At 41.8% G+C, this 23,488-nt stretch overlaps 1 protein-coding gene across 1 annotated transcript in view; it reads right to left on the reverse strand.

Annotated features, from left to right (window-relative positions):
• ITPR2 (inositol 1,4,5-trisphosphate receptor type 2) overlaps positions 1-23,488 on the reverse strand; it is a 241,951-nt gene that overhangs the window by 43,968 nt on the left and 174,495 nt on the right. Inside the window, exons 44-46 of the mRNA XM_058022044.1 lie at positions 19,897-19,992; positions 18,623-18,742; positions 282-389 (exon numbers count right to left, since the gene is read on the reverse strand). Coding sequence (XP_057878027.1) covers positions 282-389; positions 18,623-18,742; positions 19,897-19,992 — 324 coding nt within the window. The remainder of the gene's footprint in view (positions 1-281; positions 390-18,622; positions 18,743-19,896; positions 19,993-23,488) is intronic.

Below are 23,488 nucleotides of genomic sequence, written 5' to 3' on the forward strand. Positions count from 1 at the left end.
GTACCATACAGGACAATTCTTGACTTCATGACACAGCTCCTGTCCACAGTCATTATTTCCCTAACAAAACATGTTTGGTAACACACAGGAAAGCTACTGTGAAATGATGGTTTGGAGCCACTTCTAATACAGATGTATTCCTTTATCTTCCCCAGCAAAAAGCATATTATTCAACCTTCTCCTCAAAAATAACCCTGTTTGGAGGCCTAAGGAGAGGAGGTACACCCCACACAAGATGCAGACTTGTCTCACAGTCCATCTTCTGGAGAGCAATCCTTTACCTCTATCTGTGCCGTATGTTTGGCATAAAACCTCAAGGCTTCATCTCCTTCATCTGGATCTGACCCTGGCTTCAGCATCTGTTGCAATGTTTTATTGTGACAAGCCAACTAGAAAAAGAAGAAAAATCTGATTTATGTCCTGCTATGTTTTCAGTTTTATCATCTCAACTAACACAAATCCTCCTTCCCCCATTCCCATATACTTACATGCTCAAACCAGTGGGGCTCTTTCCACAGATAACAACAAAAATGTAATTACTCGAGAACAATAGAAATAATTTAGTCTTAAAAAGTCAGCAGAAAGTCCTCAGTTGAGATTTATGAAAGGCAGCTTAGTCTGCAGCCTGGATGGTTTTTGGAAGGCTTTTGACAAATGCCAAAAAATTAGACTGAATGCTTCTTTTCACTTGAGTTTAGACATAAAATTTGCATACCTCTGAATACTAAATTACATTTACAATTAATTTCTCAGTGACTTCAAATGGCTAAACTAGGTTGTAGGTTGGTATTCCAGGGCTGTAACTATTTCTGAGCAAGCTGGACTGTAGCACCAGGCAAATATATCCTTAACTGTACAGTTTACATACACAGCAAATAGATACATACACACATACACACCATCATGTATCTTCTATAAACTTTTACAAATTACACACTTCACATGGTTGATAAAATACATCTGAAATATGTTGAGTAGTAGATGTTTTAAATGCTCCTTTGCTGTATAAAGTTTAAAAAGAAAGGTGTTGGCAAATGCATTTATGATGTCCTGTAAATGATTGAGAAACAAAGACCTAATTATAAGGCATAAGGAAATTACTAAAAATTCAATTTTCCCTACATCATAGCAAGTACATTCCATCCAGAATAGCTGAGGTGTTTCACCTGTTTTAAGATGGGAAAAACTGCAGCAGGAAAGAGAGGAAAAGCCACCTCAGAGATGTGATCCAGGGCTGAAGCATCACAGCTGACATTACCACAACAGACCATTAGAAATGAGGCAGGCACACACTCAAAATGACCACAGGAACCGGGGCTTTGAAGTGATGATCACCACAGGTGGGCTGGGATTGTGCTACATGAAATAGCACAGCCTGGTGAGGAATTATAAAATAATTGCACAGCTACAAAAAGCCTGACAGGAATGAAGTCTAAAAGTAACAATGGATCCAAACAGATACTGTAATAATGCAACCAGCACATGATCTCTCTCATCTGGAATTTGCATTTCTCATTATCTCCCTTTTTTTTTAACAAAAAGGCAGGGGAGAGGTACATATACAATTTAGTCCATTTATTGAAGTTCCCTAGAATCTACTGATCAAAATAATTTTTCTTCTGGATCTCAATACAAACTTATTAAATAAAGATGAATAAAAAATGGAACATGCAAAAGTAAGAGAATATCAGAAAGAGATATTCAGGAAGAATAAATGTGATTCCAGCAACTTCCTTGGGGACAGAAGTCTGTTTGGTCCTGACAGCATAGCCCAAGCCAATGTGGTACAACATCAGCATTTTATAAAAGTGTCATGAGCAGATATTCAGGGAGACCAGCAAAGAAATGACATGGGGGTTAACTGCAGAGGAATATTCCTTCCATCAGTAGTAGATTTCTGTCCTGAATAGTTACTTTTTTACTCTATATAGCAAATGCATGGATAGTATCATTACACACATCAATGTCTTTACCTAAACTTCCACTTATTTTTGAGACTAAAAAGGTTCTTTAAGACTATTTGACAAGTTGTTCCCCCTCACACAAGCCAAATAATCTGATCCAACCATCAGCTTTTGCAGCATGACCACAACAACTGCTTAGCAAGGCAACTTGAATTCATCTCCTAGAGGTCCGTGCATGCCCCTCAAGACATGCTCCAGAATCATGGAGAAAGAAGACGAGCCATTAGAAACAAGATAGTTACTGTTTAAAAATGCCCTTTCAACAGTGTTATTACTTTTGCCTTTCTGCTTTATTGGATGTCCCTCTGCTTCTGTACTTACAAAAGGGCAAGCAAGAGTGCCCAGTTTACCTTCTCTGTATCATTCATCATTCTGTACACTACTGTCACGTTCTCTTTTATTTGTCTCTTCTTTAAATTAAAACAATCCCTATCCTTCCCATCCCTCCTCAAACAGAAGACTCTCTGTGACTCAATTATTTTCCCTGTCTATCTCCAAGTGCCCTTTACTTTGGCTATATCTCTTCTTTAAGATATGAAGAAGAGCACTGACTAGACAGAATGCAATCACACCGTGCTTGGAGTGATGAATTAGCATAACCAGGAGCAAATATATTCCCCTTTTATTATCTTCTGTAATACAGAGGAACTTTGCCTGTATATTGACCTTTATTTCTCCAATGTGAACCATTAAGATTTTCAGTTTTCTAACAAATGACAAGTCAAGGACATATGGAGAATTCTTCTTATTAAAACTATGCCAGCTTGGAGTAAGGGACCTGCTACAGATTCAGAATTGGAAATGCCATTTGTAAACCATATAAAACTCTAGATATTGCTTCCTGATATGCCTTGAACTGTCCATAACTTTTACTGTAGAAGTCTCTCTTGATAAGTATCAGTAACAGAAATTCCCTTATTACATGGAGTAGAAGGGAAAACAATGTCAACCTCTCATGCTCTGATGGGACTGGCTAGAACAGAGTGTTCAGAGCCTGCTGGGGATTTGAGATTGAGCCTATTTTGCTATCAGGTTTCACATGAACAGCAGCCATGCTCTTTAAAACAGTGTGTATTTGGTGATCTGCACTGTGCTTTCTGACTGTCCCGCGCTGATGTGTGAACAGAACTAGCACTGCACAGCTGGACAAAGTCCAGCACAGCCACTGGACAAAGTGACCTGAAGAACAAGCCAGGATTTTCTGTTCCAGCCCCTCCACTGCCAGAAAAGACAAATCAGAAACAACGAGGGATTTCTGACCAAGCTGGAGGAGCTGCAGCACATTTCAGATGGGGAACCTTCCTAAAGGCACCAGCAATCTTCAGCTGGTAAAGCTGAATCTTCTTCACTCATAACTTCATTTCTCTCAGCTTCCAAATCTCTCAATATCCACTTACCTTCCAGACATTCAGACAGTAAGCCCAGGGCAAAGGGCCCATCAATTTTCTGCTCATATCTCAGTTTCTACACAGGATGGATTCCTCTACATCGACACAACAATAGCTACTGCTAATATTTCTGTATTGCCACAGCCACACTGATGAAAGAACGTTGTGGACAGCAATCTGAGAGAGCTCAGATCCGAAGCAGAGGCCCACAGTATGACACAGAACAGCTTTAGGAGTGCTGTTATTTGGCATCCACGGTGTTTTCTGAAGCTCTGCTCTCATGAACCTTCTTTCGCCCCTTAACGAGCTCAGAGGCCCACGTGGGCCAGGGGACTGTGTCAACAGATGCCTTGACCAGGGCACAGCTTTTTGTGAGATCAAAGACACAGCAATGAAAACAACAATGAAGTGACAAACTGTGAACCTCAAATACTGACAGCTTATCCAAGTTTATAATACACCCTAGGTGAGAGTTTGTGCATGGCAGATAAAGGCCATGCAAGCTCTGAGTGATTTTTTTTCATATTTAACTGCTGTGATGCAGTAAAGTGTTATATCCAGTGTGCTGTACAAACCTCTTGGGGCAGCTGGAGGACATGGCATGGGATGGACATGGCTGAGAGCAACTACAATGAGAAGAACAGTTCCATTTATGTTTGCAAAGCAAAGCTCAAAAATACACCTCAAAAATACACTGCAAATGTAACTGATACAAAAAAAAATAACCATCACTAGAGCCTGAATTTGCAAAGAGCCCCAGAAAAATCACCATTGTGGAGAAAACTCCCTCACTCACTCACTCACTCACACATCAGCCATGCCAGTGACAATATTTTAAATGTCAACACTGTATTTTACTGCTCATCAAGGCGTGTAGGGACAAGAAGCAATAGCACATAATGGAACAGTGATTTCCAAAGAGGGGATGTGCAAGGCAATAGCTATATGAATAAAGATCATTTGGCTTTCAGTCAGCTCCCAAGGAAGAACTGCTGTTCATCTTGAAAGATTTTTACTTAAAAAATTTGGAAAACACTGTAATAAAGCATCAGTACAAAATGTGAAAGATTGAGGACAGACCAAGAACGCTGAAGACATTAATAAAGAAACAGTAGAGATAAATGACAGAATTACAAGTAATACTCAGTCTAAACTCCTGACACAACATGACTATAAAATCAGATCTGCTACTCATCTGGGATGCCATATATGATCAGCAGTGTGGAAAACCACAGCAGACCCAGCTTTTGCAATTAATATATGGGTTTCCTGCAGGCCTATAGTTTTATAGCCAAGATTACCTTGAACAAGAATGAAGTTATTTAAATGCTGCTAAAGAAAAGACTGATTTAAAGCTGTGAACTCATTTCAGCAGCCTGTCATTAACTCACTGACGTGGTATAGTAGATTGGTTTGCCAAAATACCAGTGTGTGAATATATGTGTGCATGTGGAAAAATTGCTTAAAAAGAGAAAGTTTTTCTCCCCTTTTCAATATTTCTGTAAACCACAGAGCCCCTCCATATTTTAATAAGGATGTGCCAGTCCTTGGTTGTAACTTGCAAACTGCAGGGGCCTCTCAAGTTCTCATCCAAGGCATGAGGTCTTACCCAGTACACAGCTGAGATGGTTGTCAAAATTCCTGCTGATTACACCAGGCTTTGCTGAAGCCCCCAAAAGGACAAGAAATAGAAGAAAAAAGTACAAGAAATACAAGCTAGAGATACCAGGTTGGAGACCCCCAAATTTGGAGAGATTTATTTCACTCCTCAGTATCTGAAAACTGCCAAACATGGTGGGGCGCAGCAGAGGGGGGTAAAGGTGACATTTTATGACTAGAACTGTATAAAGAGATCTAAAGGAGTGAGGTTTAGTGTCCTGTAAGCAATCAGGCTTTTCAAGAAGAGTCAGTTCACAGGCTAAGTGTCAAACACGTGATTTCCTAGGAAAGGTTGATGGAATACTACAAAAAGCACTGGATAACTGGCTGAGAAGCAGAAACAAAGACACAAAGAGCACAAATAGCTCCTGTGCCTTGATACAACTTACATTTATAGAATTACTACTAAGCATTACAAACATCTAAAAAATAGAAACAAAATTCTTGAAATAATTATTATGCTTGTAGCAATTCTCTCAGTTGTTCTCCCAGCTGCAGGGCAGCAGTGAGGCTGGCATGTGCTGGGGCACTCCTGGCAGGGAGAGGGCACTGGGTCAGGCAGCACCAGGAGTGTGCTGGGGACTGGGGCTTGTTTTGGGAGGGAGCTGGGTGTGGACATGCCTGTAAGCTCTGTCACACTGCACAGAGCCCTCTCTGCCCTTGCCTCACTCCCCCTCGAGCCTGTCAGGGCAGGGAGGCCGCTGCACAGGCCTGGAAGTGAATGAACAACAGCCCCTGGGGGAAGGGAGGTGAGAGTGTTTGTGCCTGATGCCCAAGGTGTGACATCTGGGAGATGTGCTGCAAATTATCTTCACCCCTACCCTGTCAGTAACCACACACCTGCAGTGCGGGTTGCCAGCCCAAAGGCCAGTGGTCTTTCACCAGGGGAAATTGTGACAAAATGTAACTTGCAGCAACAGCAAAATAATGCTCAGATGAGTCTCACCTTGCTGTGCCAAGAGGCTTGTGCAACTGGGGCTCATTTACAGCCTCAATCTCTTCCTCTTTAGTCCCCTTGGCTCCCAGAGCCAGGCAGTGTGAGATCTGGCACCACCAAACCCCCTCACCAGGGATAACCCAGTCAGCTCACCAAACACTTCAGTTGCTGCTTAGAGAGCAAGAAAGGATAAAAAAGCTGGCTGGGGACTGACAAGAAAACCCCCCAAGGACTGAGAAAAAACAGCCAAGAGAGAGTCAAGGGAGTAGCAAACAGGATGGGTGACAGACAGAGGAGCACAGGAGACAGAAAGGGAGCTCCTCTTCCTTGGTGTGCCAGGACCTCACCATGTGCCAGCTCCCTGGCCAGGGCAAAGGAGAACATTCCAACTCCACCAGTAAACAAGGAGAGAAAAAAGCAGGGAAAAAGGAAATGTCATCTTAACTATAACTGAGCAGAAATTTTTATTCCAAGTAGCTGTACTAAAAGCAATAACAACTCCTCAGCTCCCCATGTTCCAATCAAAACTGAATGGTGCTTTCTGCAATACACAGGGCAACTTCCTTTCCAGAAGTCATTACAGTTTTATAGAGCGGCACCTTTGCACTCTGCCACAAAGCAATCTGTTAACAAACATTAGGAACAGCAGGGATGGAGCAATGGGAGACTCTCAAATCAAGTATTCATTGATTTCATTTAGACAATTATACCGTGCAGAGCAACCAAAAGGGTTTAGAGTTAATCTTTCCCTGATGGCTTGTGGTACATGAGCAGGTCCCTGGGTGGTCCAGACGCTTTGGATTCTGTTGCTGGGTCTTCCACGGCCTCGTGTAACCTCTGAGGCACCAACTCTCCTCCCCAGCCTCCACATGGGGCACACTACAAATTGTGGCTAATAGTGATCTACCTCACAGGGGAGAAATAAAACACCTCGATATTATCACATAAAAGAAACCACCACAGCTAAGTGAACTCTATCACTATTATGTTTGCAGCCCCCCATAGTAATTTCATTGCTATTTTTGTTGTGGTTTTGCTGTTCTTTTTTACCCTGATGAAAACCAGCAGAAGACAAAATGACTTGTTAATATTTCAATGAACTTTACTTCCATTTGCCTCCTTTTTAATTTCTTTTGCAGGCAAAGCTGAGTTCCAAAAGCATGAAGTGCACACATGTGTGGGGCAGTTCAGGTCAGCCAAAATGCGCTGCAACCAAACAAAATTAATTTGAGGTGGGTGGATGTGAAACATCCCACAGGCTACGTGGAAACTGTCACAGGCAGCTGTGCCTGCTTGAGTCAAACCAACCCAATGCCTACACATGGAATTTGGAGTACTCTGGCCATACCAGACAGCAGTGGACACAGGATGTGGACAGCAGTATCCAATCCAGAATATTCCAGCAGGAGGACACAACTGCACTCAGAGACTGCCTCTTGTGATTACTGTAAGCAAAATTTTGCAAATTTGCAAATACAGGATACAAGGAAATCTGATGATGAAAGTGTCAGACGTGATTAAGAGAGGTAACGACAAAGTTCAGTGGAAAAGAAAGAAAAGGAGAGAAGAGTTTCTGCAATCAGTCTTCTTCAGAGCAGAAGGAGAAGATCCCAGCCACATGCTACTCCATAAAAGGCAGACAAAACCACTGGCACCAATGTTGTATAGACACAGTCTGGGAAAGGCCCAAACCAGCAGTATATGGATCCCAAATCCACACAGCGAGAGAACCGGTCACCTCTAAAAGCCACCAACACTTTACATACATCCAAAATACACAAATACACCTGAGATAAGAGAGCTGGGAAAGGCACATCCTTTTTAGAACTCTTAAAATCCTTTTGCTCCCAAGTCCTTCATTTTCTAATGTTTCTCTTCTCTGCAAGAATGAGACCCTCTACCAGCTATCCTCTTCTGCCTACTATGTGGCTTCTCTAGAAAAGGCAGGCTAGCACAAACAAAAGGGGGAATTGCTGCTGACTCTTAATTTAGGGGCAATGTGGTGAGGGGAACCACAGCTTCACGTTCTAGGAATGGACAGAAGGAGATGTTGACTGGCACTCAGCATCCCTTCCTCTGGCACCATGAGCAGAAAGTTTCTCATGGGTTGACACTTCCAGAATGGACTCATCCTCTTCTTCAGGATCTACCCACTCTTGTTTTCTCTCTTCCATTTTCAGGATAGTGCCATGGTTTCTTTGGCACTCTGTGACCACTTCAGCTGGATGCAGTTCACCAACCCAAGCCGACATCATCACCAGCTCTGCCATAGGCAGGCTTGGAAGACAGCCCTTGCAAAGGCTGGGATAAACCATCTCCCTGTCTTCAATGAGGCACATTGAAGGGGCTTAACTCCTCAGCTGCAGTCTGGAATCATGGCTTAGACTCTGTGATTCAAGTTACATTGATGTCAAACCAAAAACCCTGCTCTTAGCCAGGCCTGTTCACATCCCAACTTCTCAACACACAGTTCCACAACACTCAGAAAAGCATACCTTGCTCATTCAGAGTCAAAAACATACGATACTGAAGCAGCAAGCTAACAGCTGAAGCTGAAACATGTTGATTTCCCAGCAGACATGGATTTCCTGCTATCTGATGGGCCTGGTTGTGCATTGTAGGGTACAAAACAAGGCAGAGTGCAAGTGTAGAGATGGACAGGAACTGAGAGATGACTCCTCTCAAACAGTTACAATGGTGAGATTTTCCAACATTTTCAACCATGCTGTTGAATCTCTGCCTCCCCCTCCAATCAGCAGAGCAAAACATCCCTAAAAAATAGAACTAGGAGCATAGGACCAGCGAGAAGAGAATGCAAAATGATGAGTTATTCATTCCAAGTCTGTATTATGGCTTTTGTCCTCAGGAGAGCACTTTCACCTGGCACCTATGAAATAAGAGGTCTCGGTAGGAGTAAAAATTTCATCTCTCTCCTTATCAGATATTCACAAATAATGCTGTTTTACCCAACCAACTTAAATGGTGTCTTTGGCAGACCCAAAGACAGAAAAAGCTGGAAAGATTTTTCAAATTAAGTTCATTTAGGGTTACCACAGACTATCATTTGTGAAAATCTCTGAAAATCCTTGCCCATAGAAAAAGGCAGAGAAAAGGCTTCTTTAACCCCAGGTTGATTAGATGCTTATCTGTGTGCAGGTCTGAAGGTGACCATCAGTAACTGATCACCTCACTTTTGGTGTAGAAAAGCATAATCAGCTGTTAAAACTAAATTTCACAGCTGGACACTTTTATTCAGTATCTCATAAAGCTGCCTCAGAGAAAGTGCATGGTGAACCTCATTTTCACTTTTCTGCACTGTGTTAAATGAATGAAATACAGAGGATGGCAACTGAGCTCTGCTGATTTGTAGATTACAAATTCAGATCTTGTCTGGAAAACTCTATAGTGACTGAGATACCTAATTAAATTGTGACATCAGAGGAGATGAGAGTTAAAACGGAGCAACTGTGAGGAACAGACATATTTTGACATTCTGTTTAATGCTCTTTATTTTTGTTAACCTGTAATTACTTCAATGAATACTGAACATAAAAAAGTATGTCTTTGTTAGAGAAGATGCCCCCCCCCCTTGATTTTAATTAAGGTGTAGGATTTCACAATGCAGATATCTGAGGCCTATTAGAACTGCTCTGATACTATTAAGTGAGACCAGATTTCACTTCCATGGTATTTCCAAGGTTACCTCATTTCCCCTCAAACCAAACCCCAGCTTAGGGTAAAATGTTTTAGTTGGGCTGTACTTGGAAGAAAAAGGTGCACCTTGGTTCACTTGAAGGTTACCTCTAATTGAAAAGCTCTAGCTCTGTCTCCAGTGCAAGAACTCAACACTTTGTGTAGATCAACTTCCTTGATGAGGGGAGTTTGGAGTTTGCAGCAATTTGAACAAAATAGCTACATTACATACATTTCTGAGCCAGTGAAATGTGCACACAGCACTCAGGGCTGGCTGAGTCTGCAGTGTGCTTTGAAGGGTGGCTTAGGAAAAATGGCACTTTGTGGTCCCACATGTATTGCCTCTCAACAGCTCCTGGATTGAGTTTACTCAGTTTCCAAGGAAAATTATGCTTAATTCTACATAATGCTTCTCCAAGCAATTTCAATCTAAAAGTTTTAAGTCAAGTCAACCTCCTCGTGACCCCCATATCATAACTCTTAAAGCATGACAAACATGAGCAGGCAGCTCCAGGGTAAGAGTATGGTTTCAGGGCAACAGGGCAAGTTCTCTACCAGTATAAATCAGTATAAATCAATATAAATCAATATTGCTTGCCTACTTTGAGTGGAGGCATTCCCACGTAGAGCAGCTGTGGACACAGCTAAATGAAGAGCCATTCTACAAGTGGGAAGAGAAGGAACTGCCTCACGGGTGACAGAGAACCAAAGGAGAACTGAAGTCCCCCTGTCCACCCCATGCTGCTTCAGACAGCAATAAAAAGGTAGTGTGGTTATTGCTAGGACAGGACTGCAAACAGAGCCTGAGAGCAGAGAATGTCTTGAACAGTATTTCATTGTCCCACAGCCAATTTCAGAGTAAAACCACAGACTAATGTGAAGATTTCACAATGCAGACATTTGACAAAGAAAGGATATTTCTTCTGGTGTAACGTTTGGACCCCGACACCAATTCAACATATTTCCCAATGACAAAAAATCTTGTAAACCACAAAACACAAGGATTACAGAAGTTAAAGATAGAAGAAGAAACCCACAAAGCAGAAATATTAAGGCCACCTGTGCACTAGTGAAATGTGCAGTTGCCACAGTCAAAGAGGATAGATCCCTCATTAACATTACATATAATAAATCACACACATATGTAGAATAGACACTTCATCTTATTCTAGAGAAGTGGAACCAGAAAAATTAAAATAAGCTAAAGCTTTTGTGGCCAGTCTATAGTAAAAAGCTCTAGCTTGAACTCTAGCAGCTCTTAGCAGCCTAAGTCAACACAACAGCAGATGGAAAAGAGGTTCCCATGTAGATCCCTATCCAAGCCAGGACAGGACTCTGAGATGAATGCTTCCAAGGAGAAGGGGAGAAAAAGAAAACATCAAAGGACAAGTTGCCAAGGTTATAACCTGAGACCTAACATCAGCCAGAGAGGTTTATTTAACCTTTCAGGTGCTCATTAGTGTCAAGCCCTCGTGGCAGCCTCCATGCTGTCTCTCCATCCTGCAGCTGGCTGAACGTGGAGCTATATCCCATCCTAATGAGCCACAAGGAGGGTGATGTGCGTCACTGGCTTCTGCTTCAATCTTGGCAATCTCAGCGCAAAAGCCTTGCAACATCTTCTGATTCTCCTGACATTTAATTAGCTGGTGTCATTTTGATGCCATAGCCTGTCTCATCAGGATGATAACTACAAAACAACATGTGGAGCATAAAAGTTCCATGAAAAGTTTCAGGTCTGGCAGCCAAGCTTACGAGTCCCCTGACAGTCACGGTTCCTGGGACTGGTTCCCATTAGCTCTTTGTTTTGGCACTGCTATCAGCAAGAGCTTCTCTGTTAAGGACAGAGAAACAAAAAAAACACCCAAAAACTGCAAAGCTCAGCGTAGCCTTGCAAAAAATGACATCCTTTAGCTTGAAAAATTGTACCTGTCCTGCAGAAAGAGAGCATCCTCACTGCACAAACTCACACCTATTCATCCTGAAGGACAGGTTTATCCTACAGTATAGAGTCCATCATCTTCTGGCCTCAAAAGGCAGTTCTATTTATTTAATTGTGTATAATGTTTTTCTCCATTTGTCATCTGGTACTTGGGAGGACAACCTCCAACAACACCTGCCAACTGCTTCTTGTCCACATCAGCCTCAAAATTTGACAATGGTCATTGCTACACAAAATGTGAGCCATCTACACCATCTAGAGTGGTCTTTTTTCCAAAATCCTAGTCTCATACATGAAAACTTTTATTTTTTTGAGCGTGTACCAGTTAGAGATGTGTAAAAACTCAAATGAACCAAGACTTGTTTTTCCAAGTATTTCCTTCACAAAACAGAATCAACTGAAAATCTTTTGTCATCAGAACCTAGGCACAAGCTAAGTTCTGTAAAGACAGACATGCAACTACCTGAGGCAGAGGATGAGCAGAAAGAACTCCACAAGACTTAAAAATTTACTGAACCACTGTGGTCCCCAGACCAAAGCTCATCTGGAGGATCCTTGCCTGAGCTCAAAGCTGCTTCCCAATTGGATGAGCTTATCTTTTAAAGCAAAATGCTCTGGGAACTCACAGCTCTGACAGGGAGATTTCTTTTAGGCAAATGTTATGGCCCAGTAATGGCAACACCACTATCAAGGGTGAAGGTGTTCTTGCAAGACTTTTCCACTTGTCTTCTGCTAATCTTATTTCCAGGGTATAACCATGATTTCAGCTACAATTTCAGCCAGTTCATGCCCACTGCAGACTACTGGTCTGTAACTGCTCCCACCAGTTCCCCATCCTAAACAGCATTTCGGGTGCTTCTTTGCTGTGTAGTAGAGAAGGTGCTTGCCAATGCACATTACTGAGCACCTAATTTCTGCCTTCCTCAGCAACATTTCTTTTTAAAAAGTCAAATTTCACCCTGATTTTACACCTGACCACAGTCACACTCATGCAGGACAGTGTTTGGTTCAGAAAGCTTTGGAGGAGTCACCTGCAGTGATCCTATTCCACATTTGGAGGCATACATTTACAGTGTTACCTCTTGTTTCCTCACACATTAAACCATGGAAGATCTGCACCCATCATAAGCAACGCCTTGGCATGGAATCCCTTCACCTGGCTTGAAATATATTCAGGTCAAGATAAATGGATGAGTATAAGAATCCACATCTACCTTTTAGTGTAGGTTTTAATAATTGTCTTTTATTTTATACATGCACACACATACTCAAGGGAAAAAGAAGGATGAAGATCTAAGTGAATCTGTCTAAAAGTTAAAATACAGCAAAGAGGAGGAAATCCAGGAACTGCTCCAAAGTACAACACCAAAAATAATCACTCACAAAAAAATCCCTAAGCCCTACAATACCTCCCTCACACACACAAACATATTTGCACCCGTTACCTTCTTGCCTCAGCAATCCATAATAGTAGCAGCACGGGAAAGTTTATTTGAAAAACACACATTAGCATGTCTCTAAAAGACTTCTGAAGTACTAATGTGCTCAGTGATTATGCACTACCCAACAAATGCCAACTTTCCACGTTAGCAAAGAGGCTGGGAGAGAGTGAGCATAGGAAGGAGGCCAGCGTGGCAGTCAGAGCAAAGCACTGGGGATCAAACAACCAGACTTCCTTCCCATGACAGCTCTGACTTGCTGTCTGCGCCTGCTTCTGCCTTGGTGCCTTTATCTGCGACACCAGCTAGCACCACCTACTTAAAAAGGGGCAAATGAAATTAATGAGAGCTTTTAACTGTTCCAAAATCTTGTAAAAAGTAAGATTAATTCTTTAAAAGTTTCTGAAACAATTATTATTGCCATTTCTTTGTTCTGCTGGAGCATGTGAGAGTTCCAGAACTATGCAGCAGTAGGCACAGTACTGATGTGGAAAGTAAAGGTGGTCCCAGTCCTGGGTGTACTCAAGTCTGATGAAAGCTACAGAAACACAGACTACAGAGAAAGCCACAGAAACAAAAAGCTTTGCGCTTCTTAGGATTTTCCCTATTTGGATAGCTAATTTTTTAAAAACTGTCTTTATTTTATCCTTAATGAATGTATCATATCCAAGTCTCATTATCAAACCTCTCCTATTTCACATGTCAAAAATAGTAACTTTTAAAAAATAGCTGGTAGTGTATGCCTACTCCCAAACTATAAATCCATGCCATCAATTATTGCCATTTTAATTGCCCAGTTAGCAAATACCCTTCATCTGTCTACACTATTAAGCAGTGAAGTACACATGGCAGTAAGACATTAGTTTGATAATGCTTGCCAAGTTTGATAAAAAAAATCTTGATTCTGTTATTAATATACTAACAAATATATAAGGCTGAGAGATTTATTTTGCTCAGCCCATCTAAAACTAGCACCAGAGAGGAAGATGTGTGTCCATAGCAGCACCTGCAGTGAGAACTTTACAGTTCACAGCAGATTTTTCCTTGGTTTATTTTAAGAACTTATAAATGGAAGGACACTTCCAACTGTGTTAGTCTATTAGAATATAACCTGGTTCAAATTTGTCTTCGCTGCACTGATATCAGACAGTGATAATTCTTCTAACTTTATGGGGTGAGGAAATATTATTCGTTAAGTCTTGGTGGCACCAGATAATTGTATAAATATAAGCAGTTTACTTGGTTGGGATTTAAATAATATTTTAGCTTAATCTCATTGAAAAAAAAAAAACCAACCAAACAAACAACCTTCTATTTACCTGGAAGTGACAGAGGTATCGTGGAGTTCCAAGACTTGTGGTCCCTCTCCAACAGGGCATTTAAGCAGAAACTTAAAAATGAGAAAATTCTGCTAGCCTGAGAGCACAGAACATGCATCAGGAAAGGGGTGACAGGCTGTGTCAGCAGCCCTCCACTCCTGCCACAGCCTTGGGAACCAGGCAGAGTTTATGAGGCATTGGAAATCTGAAAGTTTTGTTACAGTTTGCTCTCTTACTCCCTTACTCCCCCCTGACTCACATCCTTCCAGACCAAGGACATCTCTGCACAGCAGCATGGCAGAGGAAAGTGCACTCTTGCCATGCTGCAAGCTGACAAAAAGCTATGTCAACTTATTTCACATTCTTGTGACCCTCATGAATAAAGCCTCTGCTGAAAGGTACAGTGGATTAGCTTGGGCTCCATGCCTGACTTAGACAGTTTGCATGAGCTGAAAAACACAAATACTCCAAGTATTTTTTGTTAACAGAAGTGCACACACACACATATATATATATATATTCATATATATGTATGTATGTATATATACACATGTATATATTTATGTATATACATACACACACACATATGTATGCATATGTGTGTATTATATATATATATATATGTAAATGTGCATACAGACTACAGGAGCCTCTAGTTATAAGCACTGCCTTATCTTGCTTCACAGTATCACAAAGGGATCCTGAACCTCATGGAAACACTGCCAGTGAAGTACTGTGTTTTAGTTTACAAACTTCTGAAGCACTTTGTTATGACTAACAGGCAGCCAGCTCAAGCAGTGATCTGAAAAGCCAGAGGATTTCTTTAGCTTTTTCTAATTTTTTTCTCTGTGTAACCATTTAAAACCTTGATTCTCCTACACTAATGCTCCTGCAGATAAGGACAAGAATGAAACTTTTTTTTGTGCTTCTGTGTCAAAAGCTTTGGTAATTTCCTACAGGGACACCACATCAAGATGAAGTCTCTTTGAGGACAGCCTTACTAACTTTACAAAACAAAGTGTGATCAGCTCTAACACAATCTCTTAAGAGAGCAGCAGCAGAAATACCATACCTATTGACTGAGGCTGCAAGAGAAGTGGTACAAGAGGTGCTGCCCCTGTCCATAACACACCTCTGGCACTCACCTGAGACTACTGCAAGGAAATAGCAAGGTCAAGGCTTGGCTCTGAGCATGACATTTGAACCAGGGAAAGAAAGCATAATCTCCTCTATGGATTCTCAAGAGAATTGTGAGCCCCTTCTACCTACCAATAGCAGGCTTATTTTTTCAGGATGTGACCTAAAGCACCCGCTCGTGTCACTGCTCCACAAACAGCTGTAGAGGAGCTGGGTCTGGAAGGAGCCCCAAAACCAGGCTGCAGCTCAGGGCAGCTCCTCGTGGACAGCTCAGTTCTGCTTTTTCCCCGTGGCCCTCCCTTCTCCCCTCTGCTCAAGGAGGAGCAGGACAAGAGAGGAGCAGCAGAGCCCAGACAGCCTGGGGGCAGTGCAGGGGAAGCAGCAGAGCCATGGCACGTGGCACACCAGAGGAAGATGAAGAAATAAGGGAAAGAGAGGACAAAGAACCATGTGGAGGATGTGTGATCACTGGCATGACACAGTGCTGTACCCACACACCTCTGTGTGTGCACCATGTGCACATTTAGGGCAGGGGCTGGGAGGCTGTAAGCAAGATTTACTAACAGAAATCTCAGCCTTGCTTGTGACACATGCACAACTTTCTATGCTCTGTGGGTCGAACATTTACAAGAATGCCTCTTGCTTCTGGTAAAATCAACCACAGGAAGGGCAAGGAAGGATGTAGTGGTGGCAAAATGCAGAACCCAGCTTTGCCCTGAAGAGCGCAACGACAAAAACTGAAAGTCGGAGCTCTCCAAAATAAACTGTCTGTGTCTGAGGGCTGGAACAGCAAAAAGGGGAACTCTGAGTCTTGATTCTGCTATTACAGAGGGACCAAAAAGCTGTAACTGGAGCAAGCGGTCACCAGGAAGTGCAAGGAAAGTGACCGAAGAGCCACAGTGGTTGTAGAAAAAAGGTAAGAAGGATGAAGTGCCACAGCAAAGAAATATTATGTAAATCAGGTCAGCTAAGCCAAGCAGAAGGCCCAGGCACCAAAAAGCCACTCTGACAGCAAAGTAGAGGGTGTTTGGAGACTGAAGCCAGCAAAGGAACCCAGCAACAATGGCCTTACTGAGGAGGGTCCATGCTTGTATCCTGCCCATCCCAGGGCAAGCAAAAAGGGCACACATGGAAAGAGTTTGGGGTCAAAGATTAGCAGCTCTGTGCCAAGAATTGTAGCACTTCATTAGCAGAGGACACAGAAAGGCCCCAAATTACCTATCCTTGCACTGGTTTGTTTTGATATGGGGCTTGACATGGGTGCAAATCTATTGTAAACACATGTACTATCTTACAGAAATGCAAGAAAAAGAAAACATTTTTTTTTCTTTTTTTTCTTTTTTTTTTCTTTTTTTTTTTTTTTTTTTTTTTTGTAAAAAAGATGGATATTTTTACAGCATACACAGCCAATCATGACATTTAATTTTACAGAACAGGAAGGAGCTCAGTAAGTTGCTGTAAAAATATCCACCCTTATGCAACCAAAACAGCAGCTATGGATCAGGAATAGCTGTGGAGTGGCACTGTGGACCTCTCCAGCACTGCAGATATGAACCTAGGGACAGAGCTTAACCTACACCTCAGGCAGCTGGTGCACCCCTGGCAGTGACCTCTTGTGTAAAATGACCCCATCAGCCACTTCATGTATAGCTTTAGGCTCATATTCCACTCCCCCAAACCATATTTTCCATGTCATAGACCCTGTTAAGTAATTTAACACAAACTGTAGGCAGAACACAGAAAATACCAACATTTCAATTTGGCAGGCATTTAAATTTTCATTATAAGCATTCAGACAAGGAGTAAATTCAGACAAGGTAAGGAGCTGCAGATGCTTTCTAAAAATACTGTCATCTCTGATGGGTATCTTATGTACAGCCCCACACACAGCACAAGAGTAGAACATGATCAACCCCACCACTACCAACATAATAACAATACCTACTTATTTAAATGTTCTGTGAGCACACCAGCTCAGGAACTGTTTTTCTGCATTCCTTGCTTGAAAAAAATATTGCATAACACTACTGTAACTATAGATTGTATTCTTTTCTTTTTTTTCCACCGAGTATTTAATTCCTAACAACACTTAATAAACATAAGGAATGAGGAACACTCCCTATCCCCATCTGTTTATTTCTTCTTAGGGAAAAACATTTTTTTAAATTTGGCCCTTATATGAAATACCAAATGCTGTAATTTATGATATAACCAAGAAGTTTGTGGTCCTTATTCTTTCAATTACAAAAAACTTTTCATTACTCTGAACGTAATTGAAAGATAAACTATTTTTGACACCAGTTGCTCTGAAGAATAAACAGCTTATTAAATAAGAACCTCCAGTGTACATTCTACCTTTACCAGCAGAGAAGTAAAAGTGATCAGAAAAAGCCTGAGGGCACTACAGCACTACAGTAATTTGAAAGGAGAAAGCAGTGAAAAGGCCCAATTATTCTTATTGGCAAAGTAATATTTCTAAAATAATAGGAATCTTCTGAAATCAAGTTCAGTTGGTATCACAACTGAAGGAACTATTTAAAATACACCAGTAATGGTAACACAATTTATGATTTGATTGATGTAAATGAGCTGTTAATGTTAAAAGAAGACAGAGCTAAGTAGATAATCACTGTTCTGCTCTACATTGCTATTTCACACAAATAACAATTTGTGTGAAATTTCTCCTCAGTGTGAGGACCAACATATTCAGGATCGCCCTCCCCTTGGACAAGGAATGGCTCTCAAGGTTGCTTCTCAAGACTGAGGGATTCCTTACCACAAGAGACTCTTGGTAAGTGGTTAAGAGCATGCTAAACTCTGAATTCTTGGCTAAATGACATAATGAATTGATCATGTGCAGATAAACCTTCAGCCAAACTGCTGGGAAAAGCTGGGATTAAGACTGGATCCAGCTGCACCTAAACTCACATCTGAGAAGGAGTTTAGAATGCAAAGGGATCCTTCCTTAACATCATGACTCAACAGGAGGGTCTTCCTGACAGTGTGGGCTACCAAACTTTGGTTTTTATCAATAAACACATTGTTACTTCTGTCTCACCCCTGAAGTGCATGACTCCATCTGTGACAATGTGGAGTCTAACCACGTAAAGCTTTTCTGGAAGCTGTCACAAAACAAGTAAGACATACCTGATGTGCCAAAATATAGATATTATGGCCAACATCTTTTGGGGAGATGCCATCATCTCCATTCTCCTCCTCGTGGTCACATTCCAGGCCTTGGTTGTAGGCATTCTTCATCACATCCACCTGCAACGCAAACCCAGCCAAGGAGAGATGAAATAAATGTGGTTCTTGGGGAAAAATCACACTGTGTTTGAACACAGCCACTCTGCTCAGCTCCAGCCTGCATGGGTGCCCTGCAGTTCCGCAAGAAGAGCGAGCAGCCTGAGAAACACTTTCTGAATAAAGACAAGCTTGAAGGATTTATGAAGTTCCAAACCACTACATTTTTCATCAGCAACCATGAGAAAGGAAGAGGAATGATGAGCCTTTGTGAGCAGGTATTTTCACAAATGCTTCTAAAGACTGGTCTAGATATGGCAGGCACTGTTGCGCGGCACTTAAAGAGTGCACCCATGATCTTCTGGCCAGAGCAGGCAGCAACACAATTTCACAGGAAAAACCACACCTAAACCAAAAAGGAAAGGAAGATCTGGGCAGGGATCTGCTGGGGAAATTTCAAATATTCAAAAGCCTCTTAGAGGACCACCATAGGGTTCCCCACACAATACCCTAGGGATGGCCTCATCCTGCTGAGATGCCACCTCAGTGGTGATTCCCTGAAACCAGCAGGCACTGGGCTCTGCCTAAGGGCAGGGAAGATGTTCCCAGATTCTTCCCTAGAATCCCTCAAGAACTCCCAGATCTCTCAGTCTCTGTTGTTATGCAATCAAGTGATATTGGAAATTACTCCCCCAGATTTCCAACCCATTTAAAGTTCCTGGAGACCTCCATAAACATCAGTGTTGTTCCAAAACATAGCAACAACTGCTTGGAACTCTCTTTTTCATGAGACATAAATAAATAACATGCATGTATATTAAACATATTATATGTCCACACACACATTTCTGTTAGCACTGCTTCACAAACTGTACAAGCTTAATTTGCCAGCCCCTGACAAACTGCACTTGAAGACAGTCTACCAGAATATGATAATTTAGTTAGGAAACAATTAAAGAAAAGTGCTTGGAACGGATAAAAATAATGAAGTCGTAAAGACTGAAATCATGCATGCTTGATCCTTTTAAAGTAATTTTGTGAATTAGTACTATCCTGATACATTGTGCCACCATACGCTGCCAACACTTCTCAGCTTAGATACAGATCATTTTAAAAATGTTTTAATGACAGATTTTTTTTCAGCCAAAAGATTTATGAATATTCACAAGTTTTCTCACCAGTTCTCTTGGTCTCATGTTGAAAAGGATTCTTTCCGCATTCTCACTGTCTTGCCTGCTTTCCATAATAGCCAGCAAAAGCTTGGAGGCATTGTTCTGGAGATACAAAACCAAATTAATGCAAATTTTAAATCTCTGTCATGGATTAATGACCCTTGCATTTGTTTTAATTGAGATTACGAGGACCACTTTTTAGTGGAGAAGATTTTCAACCACTTGCATCTTTTATTTTACTGACATATTTAATAGCTTTTTTTTTAGTGTCAGCATACTGTAACACTAACTCTGCACGCTATATTGGAAAGAAAATTTTAAACACTGAAAAATATTTTACTTAAATACAGAGTGTTGCTGCAGACTGTGCATACAAAATTAAATTCCATGTCCTTTCCTTATTTCCCACCTAGCAATTTTTGCCTTGGCTCTCTGTTAAAACAAGACTCAACAGAGGTAATTACAAAACATATTACACAGACGGTTTTATCATTCAGGCAGGTTTCCTTCCCCTTTGGTTTTCATGAAGTCCAACTGGTTATTATTTGAAAGGCTGCAAAATAACCTGTTTTCATGCACTCCTGAGATTTTGTTTCACTACTAAATATTCCTGGGGGAATATATAAAGACAACCTTTGCTTTGTCAGCTGGCTGCTTTTCCCCAAGGCTCAGGATTACACAGCATGAGCTTTAGCTGTAGTAGCCCAGTGGTGCCTCAGAGACCTGCCTGCCTCCCAGCTAAATCAGCTGTGGTGAAGCGGAGAGGAAGAATGGTTCTGGAGCTTTGGCTGCTTTCTGGCAGAGCAGGGCTGCCTTCGCTGACCTGTCACAGCATCCCCATCATTCCCTGTTACAGACTGAGCTGTTGGAACACCTGGAAGCAGGAGACAGTCCCCAGGGAAGAGGTAGGGGCCAGGAAAATTGCCAACCCACCCTACAGCCTCATTCTCAGCTGCTGATTGCCATTATCAACAATTCCAGCTGAAATTTCTCCAGTGAGGGTGTGCCTCAGACAACTGGCATGGGCAGTTTCAGAGGAAAAAGGGCAAAAAGAAAGATGTTATTCCCTACATGTTTAAACAACTTGTGTTTTAAGCACCCTTTGTATCCCCAAGTTTTGATAACAGACCTAAAAATATGGAGCACTAGAGGCCAATAGAACAATCACATGAGTTGTAGTCTCCCAGTCAAACTTGTCCAACTCAGAAGCATTTATTATTATTATTATTATTATTATTGTTATTGTTATTGTTATTATTACTACATTACCATTTGAGTACTATAGAGCACAAACACACTCATTTCACAGCTAAAAGCCCACAGGGGTTATTCTTTGTGGGCACAGAATCACAAAACTGTGCAGAGTGGATCATAAAACCACACACTAAAGGCTGTCCTCTGGACTAAGATTCCAGCAGTCCAGCCCCTGCTCAAAGCAGCTTGCTCAGGGCTGTGTTAGGATGAGCATTAAACACCTCTGACTGGAGGACTGAAGGTAAATGGAAGGAGAACAGATTAGAATGAAGAGTTGTATGTAACTGGGGAATTAGAAACTTCTGGGAGAAGAGACTGGGAGTGAGACAGAAGCCAGGAGAGAAGCCTGGGCTTGCCAACACAGGAATGAGATAAGGACACAGAAAAAGAGATGGGAAGAAAAGACCTAACTGGGACTGGCTCAAGGAGAACAGCACTCCATATGAGTTTTGCCATGTCCCTTTCCTTTTGCTCATAAATCAAATCAGGACCATCCATGGGAAAGGTCCAATCAGACTCTCTACCTTGCAACCAACACTGCAGAAGTTGAATGCGCACAGTGAACAGGGGGAGGGAGAGGACAGCATTTTGATGAGGATTCCTGACAGGATGCTGCTCTAAAAAGCAGGATGCTTCCTTTTCTGCTGCAGATTTCCCTTACAGTGATGGCCAAAGCAGTAGTGGCAGGATCTCAAACAGAGGAGGAGGGAAGGGGCCATGCCAGGCGCCCAGGTAGCTTGGTAAGGAAAGGGAGGAAACAGGAGGAGGGCATCAGTCCCCTCATTCATTGCTGAGGAGGACTTTGAAGCTCTTTGCCAGTGCAGACAACCCTGGGGACGGACAGAAGCCTGCTGCAGTTTCCAGGGAGCTGGGAAAGGTAGAGGATAGGTAGGACTTTGTGCCAACAACAGCCAGCTTCTTGCTACTGACTCAGCAGAAGTGCCTTGCCATGGCATAGAATTACAGCAGGCATTTGTGATGGCTATTTGGCTATTTATTCCTCACTTTTTGAATATTTGGAGAGTCTAGGATCTTTCCCAAACATCAGTGAGGAAAAGACATCCATCACTTGGAAAACACAGCACGAAGTTCATAACACATAAGTACAGTGAAAAATCAGTTTCCAGGTGCTAAAAAACAGTGCAGCCCAAAGCACTTCTACTCTTCATTTCACTTTTACCTGGGCTCCCATCTCATCTCCTGATAAAAATTTTGGAAAAGCAAATTAATGAGTGAAGCAGCTAGATACAGCTATGAGGGAAAAAAAGAAGACATGTGTCTTAGACTCTCTGTACTCTTAGACTGACAATGTCTCCTCATCCTGTCACAGATGTGGCAAATATTGAGCTCTTCCTGTGTGCCAGGGCTTACACACCGGTCAGTAAGGAAGGCCAGGGGGTCACACTTGAAATAAAAAGAAGCAGAATTGAACACTGGCCATCTCTGCATTCAGTAAACACTGTCTGCTCTGCTCACTAAATGATTCAGGAGTCCACTGGAAAATATAATCCATGAAGATGTAATTAAATGCCACATCATAAACTAAGTGCAAAACAAGCTAAACTAAGATGGCATGGGAAAATATAACTCTGCACTGCCTTTCCTGTGGTTGGAGGGTGTAAGTTCAACATATAATGCTCCCTGAACACAGTGCCTGAGCTTGTTTGTAAGTGTAAATGTATAGGCCTGCATACTTTGAATTCTGTATTTTCAGTGCAAAATTTATGTATTTGCAACTTCAAAGTTGCCTATGAACACTGACAGTTGAACATTGCTTGGTAAATTCATTGCTTTATTACTTCAATGTGTGCCACTCAAAATCAAAACCAGCAGCTTCTTAATTTGGATCCAATTCTTGAGATCACATCTTGCAACGTGTCCAGATCCAGTACAAGAGTGATATGGACATAATGGAATGGGTCTAGCAAAAAGCCATAAAAACCATGAAGGGAATAGAGCATTTTTCATATAAGAAGCCACTGAAAGTTGTAACTGTTCAGTCTGGAGTACAGATGGCTTAGATGGATCTTATCAATGTGTATAAATACTTGGTGGGAGCAAATGCAGAAGAGGCTGCCAGACCCCTCTAGGGAGTGTCCAGTAAAAGAGCAAGAGACAAAATAAAACACCCATGAAATTCTATCTAAACATCAGAGAACACTTTTATACTGTGAGAGGGATCAGACAGTGGGATAGGCTGCCCAAAATGGTTGTGGACCTCTGTGGAGATATTCAGCTGCACATGATCCTGAGAAACCTCTAGCTGATCCTGCTTGAGCAGAGGGCTTGGACAAGTTGACCTCAAGACATCCCTGCTAAAGCAAATAACTCTGTGATTCTGCAA

The sequence above is a fragment of the Melospiza georgiana genome, chromosome 4, assembly GCF_028018845.1.
Source record: "Melospiza georgiana isolate bMelGeo1 chromosome 4, bMelGeo1.pri, whole genome shotgun sequence".
Taxonomy (NCBI): domain Eukaryota; kingdom Metazoa; phylum Chordata; class Aves; order Passeriformes; family Passerellidae; genus Melospiza; species Melospiza georgiana.